Genomic DNA, 11,151 nt, shown 5'->3' with positions numbered 1-11,151 from the left:
TTTTTTTATTTAAGTGCACAACATGACTAACATTTCGATGGTTAGACCATCTACATCAATCTCTCAAGTGAAGATTTCCTGCCTCTCTCTCGTCGATGCACCAGATGATGAAGCACAAGCGCAAGGAAAAAACTTGTTTTAAACTTCGGCACAGCTTTTTCTGGCATCAACCAGTAGCAAACCGAGGGAGGCGGATAAACCAGGATGTTTGGGAAACGTTATTCCTTATCATCTTGGTCAGACTAAGTCTCAGTACGAGATTTGAAAGCCAATGATAATCAGGCAAGTGCTTATCTACACTGGACAACTTGGATTCAGAAGCTCTGGACACTGGACTACGGTATCTCACTAAGAACCCTCTCTGACTCTTCATCTATCTCTCCCCCTCTCTACCTCTCTTCCTCCTTCTCTCTCTTCCTCTTCATCTCTCCCTCCCTGCCTCCTCTTCTTTCCTTCTTTGCCTCACTGCCTTTCTTCCTCCATCTCCCAGTCCCACCCCTCTCCATCTCTCATTACCTCTCTCGCTGTCTTCTTCTCGTCCCTCTCTCCCTCTCCCTCCCTCCCCCTTTTCCCTCATCTCCCTCTCTTTCCATCTCACTCCTCTGTCCCTCCCTCCCCTCTCTCCCGCTTTGTCTATCCCTCTCTCCCCTTCTCTCCCTCTCCCTCTCTTTTTTCCATCATTTCTCCCTGTCTCAATGGGAACTGTACCTGTCATCTTGTGTTGACCTCATTGCCTCTCCCTCTCTTTGTCCATCTCCCTACCTCTCTTCATCTGTCCATCTCCCTACCTCTCTTCGTCTCTCCATCTCCTTTCGTCTCTTCATGTCTTTATTAGGGGCTTGTGTACCTTTATTGATAGGATAGTGGGGCTTATGACTAGAAGTGAGTGGGATGAGAGATGGGGCAGGGTTGGAATATGACCCATGCCCAGTGTTCGAATTACGTGGGAGCCAAAGGGAGCTGAGCTCCCTTTCCCTCGGTGGCAAAAAAAAAAAAACATAAATTATCCGAGATGGTCTCTCACGACATTCACCATAGACTAGGCCTACAGTAGGTGTACCCTAATATCTGTAGTAATCTTAAAACAAGAGATCTGCAATATAATAATAAATTGGCTAATAGCCTATAATCATGAATAAAACTCATTTCCAATCCCCCTACAACCACACCTTTGTAGGCTATCTTATCTCCATAGGCTATTTAGGATGTACCGTCCGTCTTTTCTTGTCCGGCGTGGCACAGCATTACGCCAGAGAAAATGAATTAAAATGCATGAAATTGCATCTAAGAAACACTAATTTTCTTGGACCCCCCCCCCACCCCCCCCCCCCCCCCCCAAAAAAAAAAACCCGTCCAAAAAATTGTCTGAGACCCCCTTAGGGTCAAAGTTATAATTCGAACCCTGCCCATGCCGGACTCCAAACCTGAACCAGACCCACCCTGACTAACGCTACTCCTCTCTCTTCTCCTCTCCCCATCCCTCCATCCATCCATCCATCCAAGCCACCCTAACACTAATCCTCTCTTCTCCTCCTTCACCTCCTGAGCCTACTGTAGTGGCCTCCTCTTCTCTTCATCTATCCCCCCCCCCCCCTTCCCTCCATTCTAACACATCTCTCCTCTCTCCCTCTCTCCATCCTAACACTTCTCCTCTCTCCCTCTCTCCATCCATCCAGGCCACCTTGACTCTCCCCCTGGACCACTTGAGCCTGGTGGCCTCCTCATCTCTGCTTCTCGCTCCACATCCAGACCCCCCTAACGCTACTTCTCTTTCTTCTCCTGATGCTACTCCTCTTTCTCCTCCTGTGTCCTAATGCTACTCCTCTCCTCTCTCCATCCAGGCCACCTTGACTCTCCTCCTGGACCACCTAAGCCTGGTGGCCTCCTTCAGCGACAGCAACCGCATGACCTGCCAGAACCTGGCCGTGTGTTTCGGGCCGGTGCTGCTCACGCCCACGCAGGAGTCCTGGATGCCCGCCGTGCCAGGAGGAGGGCCGGGAGGGGCGTCGCTCATGACGATGGTACCCCCTGCTACTGCTGTGCACCCCGCCGCATCCCATAATGCCAGTGGGCGTATCGGAGGAGGACGCAGCTTTGCCCACAGTGAGGACATCGCCAGCGCTGTGGACTTCAAGAGGCACATCGAAGTGCTGCACTACCTGCTGCAGCTCTGGCCTAGTGAGTTGTGGAGCTGCGTGTGTGTGTCTGTGTGCGTGCCTGCATGCGTGCGTGCGTGCGTGCGTGTGTGTGTGTGTTTGCGCGTGTTTGTTTGCATGTGCAAAAGCCCAGTGAGTGTGTGCAACTCTGTGTGTGTCCTTGAGTGCATGTGTGTGTACGTGCTGTGTGCGCGCGTGTGCGCATGTTTGTTTGCATGTGCAAAAGCACAGTGAGTGTTGTTTGTATGGTATGTATGCTCCTTTTGCTCCTGCTATTTGTTTGTATGGTATGTGGTGGACAATCACGTGTGTGTGCGTGTGCGTGTGCGTGTGTGTGTGCGTGTGCGTGTGCGTGTGTGTGTGTCAGTGTGTGTGTGTGTGTGTGTGTGTCACACATTCGCAGTAGAGTAACAAGTGGTGCCAAGGCTTCATTATTCTGTGCTTGGGCTAAGTGTGTGATGGTGACAAGAGTAGTGTGTGTGAGTTAGTCTTGTCTTGCCTCTGTGAATGGTTTGTCTGTGTGTGACTTTGAATTACTCTGGTGCAGCAGGCATTTCGCTGGGCCAGTTGTGGACAAACCGTGTGTGTGTGTGTGTGTGTGCGTGTGCGTGCGCGTGCGTGTGCGTGTGTGTGCGTGTGTGTGCGTGTGTGTGTGTGTGCGTGTGTGTGTGTGCGTGTGCGTGCGCGTGCGCGCGTGAGTGTGGACATACCGTACGTCTCCACGCGTTCCTTTGATGCTCAGACAATGTGTGTGTGTGTATTTTGGCACAGAGACACAAGACCATTCACATCCTCCAGCCACTATTGTGGTCAAGAGGGAGAAATGTGATTGTTTGTGTGAATGAGTAGCACTCTCTTCATCTGTGTGTGTGCATTTGTTTCTTTTGCAATGCAATGCAATAGAAATCGCAGAGCCCTGAGATGTAACACAGCTCTGAGAGTCATCTTTGTGTGTGTGTGTGTGTGTGTGTGTGTGTGTGTGTGTGTGTGTGTGTGTGTGTGTGTGTGTGTGTGTGTGTGTGTGTGTGTGTGTGTGTGTGTGTGTGTGTGTGTGTGTGTATGTGCGCGTGCGTGCATGCGTGCGTGAAGGGCGGTCCATCTTTGTGTGATTCAGTGCCTATAAGACCTCTTCTCTTCTTCTCTGTATGTATTTGAGTATGTGTAAGAACGCCATCTTATGCCCTAGCCTGCTGCCATATAAGGGACCACAATGGAAATAAGTCTTGGGACTTTTTTGTGTACATTCCTGTCTATTTATCCTTTTCAATGTATGGTTATTGTTGCTGTACAATGTTTTTACATCTAATAGACTAAAAAAAATCAATTCTTTCTTCTCCTTTATCTCTCCTCCCCAGTTCCCACGGACAGAGTTCCAGACTCGCCCTCCGACCTCTCTCCTCCGCCCCCCATCACCACCACCGAGCATGCACCTCCCTCCCCCTCCCCCGTCCTCCCGCTCCACACCACCACCACCACCACCGTGCCCTCCCACAATGCACCCCTGCAGCGTCGTGGCCAGCGCCTGCCCCTCCCCCTACGCCTGGAGATGCCCCAGGAGGGCGTGGTGTCCCGTCGGGGGCGTGGCCGACTGGAGAGCCCGCCCTGCAACCGCTACGCCGGCGACTGGAGCCTCTGTGGGAGGGACTTCCTGTCTGGGGGGCGGGACTTCCTGTCCACCGCCGGCGGTGGCGGTGGCGTCGACGTGGATTACGACGAGGTGGCCGGCAGTGACAGCGACGATGAGGACAGCGATGATGATGACGATGACAGAAGAGGAGGAAGAGGGGCGGCGATGATAATGACGAAGGACAGTAGCTGGTCTCACTCACAGCCGTCCCCTGCTGCCACCGCCGCCGCCACCTACATCGACGACTTTGATGCGCTGGACTTTGACGCTCCGTTCAGCTGCAGGCTGAGCCTGAAGGACTTTGACACCCTCATCTCCGACCTGGAGAGGGAACTCTCTAAACAGATCAACATCTGCCTCTAGGACACAGAGAGAGATAGAGAAGGAGGTAACAAGGTCTACGATGCAGCCAACTTAAGGATATAGCCACAGAAAACGGTAACAAAGTAGATCAAAGTAGATCCCTGGAGATCTCAAAGTTAGATCCCTGGAGAGGGAGCTGTCCAAGCAGATCAACATCTGCCTTTAGGACACAGCCAGAGAGAGGGAGAACTAACAAGGTAGATCCACATCTACGATGCAGTCAACTCTAGGACATAGCCACAAAATACAGTAACAAGTTAGATCAATGTCTGCCTTTAGGATATAGCCACAGAAAACGGCAACAAGGTAACATTTGCCTCTACACCATAAAACATTGCAAGTCAGTCAAGCGTAAAAAAGTAAGTTGCCTTAAGTTTGTAAGTTTCCCTGTAAGTTAATTCAACTCTAGGCTTACCGCAACTCAAGGCTTTCTCAAGTTGAATTAACTTCAAACTTAACTTTAACTGGTTGCAATGTTTTCCAGTGCCTCGTGTCATAGGGCCAGAGGCCATGGATAGGAGGAAGTAGTTTAAACTTGCACCCTATCTGCGTTTTCAGACCGATCAGAACGGAGCCGGTGCCGTTGCCCGCACCAGTTACGTCCGGCACTAAAGAGCTTATTTGCGAACCGCCCATGTTCATACTGGGTTCTAAACTTTTTCCGCATGTGATTGTTACCAAGATTAACCTGTTGACGGCCGCGTTGTCGTCACAGTTCGTCGATAAAAAACAAGTATTTTGCGGTTCGCATTGCGAACCAACTTTCCGGTTGGTGAACACCAATATCTGCGGCGTGAACACAACAGCCGGTTCGCGATTAGGTGCAGGAACGAGCACCGGCACGGTTCTCTGTCGGCCTGAATGCGCCCAGAGAGATGGAGAGGAAACAAGATAGACTAGTCGCTAGGGGCGTCTAGATTTCTAGGCTAGAAACAAGACAGAGGTAGGGGACATCAGAAGAGGTGAGAAGATTTGAAGGCGTGGGGACAGGGTTTATGTTGAGGAGTCACGTGAACAGAGGTGTTAAAAGTAAAAGTGAATTCATGGTGAAAGAGCAACACTAGCACATGCTGTCATAGTGCTGTTACACCATTTACTCCACTGTATCTAATGAGGTAAATAAATTATGTTGTTACTGAAAAACACTTAAAAACCTAACAAGAACACTAAAAACCTAACAAAACTTGATCCAACCAGCACAGCAACAGCTGATCAAACGACATGTACACAGGTCTACTGGTTACCTGTGTTGGAAGGAAACTGTGTTGCTGTGTTTCACTTTTACTTTACTTTTACTACACCTCTGCAAGTGGCACATTGAGGTGAATGTGTCCCCAGATAAATTTGAGGGAAAGCCGGGTCTGACCTGAGGTCCTTTGCTGATCACCACTCTCTCTCTCCCACGACTACACTGGGGTGCATTTCTCAAAAGAGAAGATGTAAGCCTGTTAGCAACTTCGGTAGTTGCCAATGCGAAAATGCATTGAAAACAGCAAAGTAGCTAATGTAGTAAGCAACTTTGCTTTCGAGAAATGCACCCCAGTCCACTATGAGCCAATTAAAATGTAAAAAAAATAATAAATTAATAAAGATTAAAAATTTAGGTTTAGGGAAAAGAATGGCAAATCTGGAAGAAGAAGGTTTAAGTTTTGAAACAATAACAAAAGATGACCAATGAATGACGACGGGCAGCCTTTGCTGCTTCCGAGATAGAACAAACTTACCGTACTTCCTATTTCCTGTGTCTGAAATTAGACTTGTGCATAGCGCCACCTTGTGCCAAAAACTGGGCATCGCCTGTGTATGGTGAGATCCAGTCAAAATAAAGAGATAACGAAAGCCTTATAGTGTTCATTTAGTGCTAAACATTCAACATATCACTTGACATACTGCTACTTTTAAACTAAGCTATTGACAATCAGTGTTTTGAGACTTTTTTGCTTAACACTTATGTTAAAATAATCTGTCATTAGGGTGTGTGTGCGGTATGATGCATTGGCAAGTGGAAAAGAAATGAATGTTTTATAATTTTGCCCAATGTTTGTGCCAAAGTTCCTTATTTATTATTTCTATTAAATTATGGATTTCAGGCAGAATTAATATTACATTGCCCATAATATGTTGGCAGAGGGTCAGGAAGATAATGTGTTTCTTTTGTCATAATTTGTTGTCATAATTTTGCACAGAAACTTAAGCATGCGGGCTACCATAAGCCTTTTTTTCAATATTCAGCCAAAGACAGTTTCGATAAGAAAGCACAAGTTAAAAATGGTTACATTGTCACACATAACAAAAAAAATACAGTCACAAGTTCTCACATAATTTTCGTACACATGCTAGTGGTATTGGCCTTGAGAAAAGGCACTGCTGCGTACATGGGTTTTGTCGACCAAAGACGTGTGTGTTGCACTTCTTATTTTATTTTAGGTGAAGAGACTTATGTCAGTGCAGCATTTGTTACAGTATATTGTTTTGTGTTGTTTATGTTTGCTGTCAACAGCATTATTTGTTTTGTTTTGATATTTTGTTCTTCACGGTACAATACTCTGCTAACTGTGATAAAGTTTAAGCCACATGTGGAATGATATGGCCATATTTTAGAGCATTGCTCAATTATGCAATAATGACACCATACCTTTTTTTAACTTTTTGTATTCTTATTTTGTTTAGTTATATAAACAACGTTATTTTCCATTGCACATTTACATCCAGCACTTATATTTTATGCCGTATATCCCAAGTGTTTCAAGTACACCGTTCTTGTTATGAATTTGTACTGTAACCTACCATTCAGTGTTATAAACCAAAAAGAAGAAACCAATAAAGCACAGTATTATATTTGCAATTGGATCGTTTTTTTTCTCTGTTTCTTGGGATGTCTGTTGTTTTTAAAGAACAAGTCACAGACAGGCGATGTGGAAAAACACAGTCAACAGTGACCCCTGCTGGCTAGTCTACAGTGCATTTTGATTTCTTTATCAGGAAATGGTGTTGTTTATACAGAGTATACAGAATGTGAAATGAACTATAGGATGAACAAATTGTGGATGAACTATAGGATGAACAAAATATTTTATGAAGGAAAATCCATAAAAGTGTGACTACAGCCACCATTGAAACCGTAAACATCTCCATGTTAAAATAATGACTGACTCATTTCGTTTTAAATGTTGAGAAGACCAAGGAACTTATAATTGATTTTAATAAAAATGTTCAAGTTCCTATTTTAATCATTAAAGGTCATCATGTAGAAGCTGTCCCCTCATACAAATTATTGGGTGTCTATCCTGACTACAAACTGGACTGGAAGGAATACATCAAGGTGATTTTTAAGAAGCCCAATCAAGATTCGTGTAGGGTTTTCATACCTGGTCCCCTTTAAGGGAACCAAACCCGGTCCTCTTTAAATGGACCAAAAAGCGAACCAACAGCAAAAGGACTCAGTTCGGTTTTTGCTCATATTCTGAGTTTATTCAATAAAGAACTCGCTGATCTTTCTGATCCTGTTAGGCTTTTATGGTGTGTCACTCTACTTTTTTCTTCACCCCCCATCGTTCCTCTAGAACCCTTCTTTAGTGATAACTGCTAGTCACAAGTGTAATTTGTTAGAACTCATAAGCAAACCGAACTGAGACCACATCAACCAAGGTCTCAGTACGGTTCGCTTCCGAGGGGTCTGGGTATTCTTTGGAGCGTTCACATATGCGGCAAAAATGCTGAGTCACTACTCTGAGTTCGCTTAGGTAGCTGAAAGGGACCAGGTGTGAAAACGCTGCAAATCACCATAGAGTTTTCCCACTGCAGCACATACTGTATAATGTACTGTATATGTAGGCTGCCTTGTTTTCAGATCGGATCCTACTTATCAAGTTTATTTATAGTTTCCCGTTATCAAGATGGAGAATGATTTTTATTTGCTTCAAAGATGTTAAATGACGTGAAACGTGATAGTTTCCTTTTTTATGACTTTGATATGGTTATTTCTCTTTTTTTCACTGCACACAGCTGACGCTATTTCCCCTGTTTTGCTCGCTTTGTGTGTAGTTATTCGTCCTCTAACCAGGGAAATGCAAAGCCTACTATTGTGATTCCTGTGAAACACTGTTGGAAGTACAATCAATATCCCAGGAAGAACCTGTTGAATTGCAATGCATTACAAACTAATCCACAAGTATTCCTTTCATTCTGTAGGCTATCTTCCAATATTTTGAGATGCTGCTGATGAGATCTTTTTTGCACAATTCCTCCTATAATCCTACTGCTATCTAAACTAGATGCTCAATCTCAAAATGTAGCCCGTACCTACACCAGCAGGTGGCATAACATCCCCATGGGCATGTGAACTCTGAATTATGTCTAAATATAATTTTGCTGTCTGTGACTCCCTATTAAGATTCCAATGCTTGTGGAAATGTGGGGTTTTTTAAAAAAAAATGTGTTTTTTTTAGTGGTGGGCCGTTATCGGCGTTAACGTGCTGCGATAATGTGAGACTCTTGTCGCGCGATAAAGAAAATATCGCACGTTAATCTATTCTCAAAATATAGGTTTGGAGTTTGGGTATGCACGTCACCATAGCGTTTAATTGACAGACGCTTTTAGACTGCGCTCCAGTCGCTTCTCCTCTCTCCACCTGTTGTTTCAGCAGACCTACTAAATATGAAGTGTTTGCATGCTGAAAACATTAATCCCTCTGCCGTGGTAGTTGTTGTTTGAGTGCTTTTTCATAAGTGGTAGACTAAAGAGACGTTATTGTTTGAGGTGAAGCATAGAGAGACATTATTGTGTGTGAGTAGCTACCAGCCCGACATAGCCTACATTTCCTCACGCATTGCATAGAATACATAAACAACTTCCAGAAATCTTGCCTGTGCTATAATTGCAAAACATTCCGTGTGATAGTCCTATGCATTTTGAAGATTGTCAAACTGAAACTGTCAATATCTACTCTCGCTGAATGTTTGTGTTGCAATCGCGCACATTTGCGATTCAGTGAAATATTCTCATGTCCGACGGTAATAAACCTCGCGGTTGTCGCGCTTGACTTTTTTTTTTGCAAACTGAATTCATGTCGAGTTGTAACTCATCTGGCATTCTCACTCTGAGAACAACTGTCAAATCGCCGTGTAGGTTCTAGATAGGCATATCCAGTAGCCTGGCTCTGTTGAGGGCTGCTATGCCTACTACGCGCAGAGCTCCTCCCTCTCTTATAGGAGCCGCTGCTCCTTTTAACAGTCAGTGGCAGATTCTCTCTCTCTCTCTCTCTCTCTCTCTCTCTCTCTCTCTCTCTGCCCATTAGAAATGCTGAATTGTTGAGGTAATATTGTTTAAATAGCCTAAATGTTTGATAGATTTATCCGTATTTGCCTCTACAACTTATAGCGCTGTTCATTTTGAAATTTCAGTATCTTATAACTGTAAATGCTTTCTAACATATTGGACACACTTTACACATATTGCTGTGATTTTTTCATCTCCAAGTATCAACATGACCATTTTTTGAAGATGAGATGCATTTTGGAAAAAAAGATGAGCTCTGGTCTAATGCGCCATCTGTCTTAAGAAACCCCAAGGTTTTTTTCGGCATTATTTCGCTATCGTGCCTATTCTGAATGAGCCATTTTGATATAGATTAATCTAGATTAATCTAGATTAATTTCATAATTACAGTGAGATTAATCTAGATTAAAAAAATTAATCTATGCCCACCCCTAGTTTTTTTTTTTTTTTTTAAATATAGAAGAGCATGTGCAGGTAGTCTACTGCCTTAGACTAGTGTAATATAGAAGAACGTGTGCAGGTAGTCTACTGCCTTAGACTAATGTAATATATAAGTACATGGGCAGGTAGTCTACTGCCTTAGACTAGTGTAGTAAAGATCATGAGGAGCATGTAGTAGACTGGTGTAATATAGAAGAACACGAGGAGCATGTAGTACTGCTTTAGACTGGTGTAATACAGTACATGGCAGCCGTGGCCTAGTGTTTAGAGAGTTGGTCTTTCAATCTAGGGGTTGCAGGTTTGAATCCCCCCTGACCTCTCCCTACATTTCCATCCATGGCTGAAGTGCCCTTGAGCAAGGCACCTAACCCCACATTACTCCAGGGACTGTAAACAATGCCCTGGAAAATAATAGTTGTAAGTCGCTTTGAATAAATGAAAGCGTCAGCTAAGTGCAATGTAATGTAATGTTATGTAATGTAATGTAATATAGAAGAACATGTGCAGGTATGGTACTGCCTTAGACTAGTGTAATATGAAGGTACTGGTGTACGTGACGGAGCATCAGAGAGCGCCATGTCACCTGTCGCCTCCCATCAGCACTGTTGCCATGGAAACGCTATATTTATCAAGAGAAATGGGTTCACACTTGTGGGGATCCGAAAGTAGGGCCAGACACCACACAGGGACTCGGGGGGTGGAATAGTGTATGTGTCATCGCCGGTGTCGGTGTGGGGGTGAGGTGGTAGGGGGAGGTCCTCTTGGAGGTATTTCTCTCAGGTATTTCTGTGGAGCTGCTGGCTGGCATAAATAGAGGCGGAGGTGGCATGAAGGAAGCAGGAGATAATACCAAGTCGTCTCTGTGTCCCCATGCCTGCAAGCATGCACAGATTTCTGCAAGCCAGTGTGCTTTCTAGTGTGTAGCGTGCATGTGTGCGATATGGGCTGTAATCAGCGCCGACGCTCACAGCTTTGGAGGGCGACCAGGACAAGTCATCTGAAAGGGCCCCCACACCCAATACAGACGATGTAATGAAGACCCAATTCTGAGGCTCCCCTCACTCTCTGGGCCTGGGACAACTGACCCCTTTGTCCACCCTGTCGTTTTCCCTGGCTGTAATATAAGCTCTGACTGACAGTGAGTCCGTGTAGGTGTTTGTTGGAAGCAGACGTGATAAGCTAATAAGGGATCACAAGTCTCGCAAATGTGTTTCATTTCCATTTTAATTCTGCCGTTTTCTTTTCAAAATGCCTCCTCAGGGAAATAACCCTGCTTTTCAGTTACG

The 11,151-nt window shown here is 45.0% G+C and overlaps 1 protein-coding gene across 2 annotated transcripts in view; it reads left to right on the top strand.

Annotated features, from left to right (window-relative positions):
• LOC134467980 (rho GTPase-activating protein SYDE1) overlaps positions 1 to 6,991 on the top strand; it is a 41,699-nt gene extending 34,708 nt beyond the window's left edge. For both annotated transcript variants that reach the window (XM_063222002.1, XM_063222003.1), the window contains exons 7-8: positions 1,842 to 2,178; positions 3,512 to 6,991. In XM_063222002.1, coding sequence (XP_063078072.1) covers positions 1,842 to 2,178; positions 3,512 to 4,146 — 972 coding nt within the window. In that variant the 3' untranslated portion in view covers positions 4,147 to 6,991. The remainder of the gene's footprint in view (positions 1 to 1,841; positions 2,179 to 3,511) is intronic.
• The last annotated feature ends 4,160 nt before the right edge of the window (positions 6,992 to 11,151 follow it).

Source organism: Engraulis encrasicolus, chromosome 17 (genome assembly GCF_034702125.1).
Source record: "Engraulis encrasicolus isolate BLACKSEA-1 chromosome 17, IST_EnEncr_1.0, whole genome shotgun sequence".
Classification (NCBI taxonomy): domain Eukaryota; kingdom Metazoa; phylum Chordata; class Actinopteri; order Clupeiformes; family Engraulidae; genus Engraulis; species Engraulis encrasicolus.
This window is presented reverse-complemented; position numbering and strand designations above follow the sequence as displayed.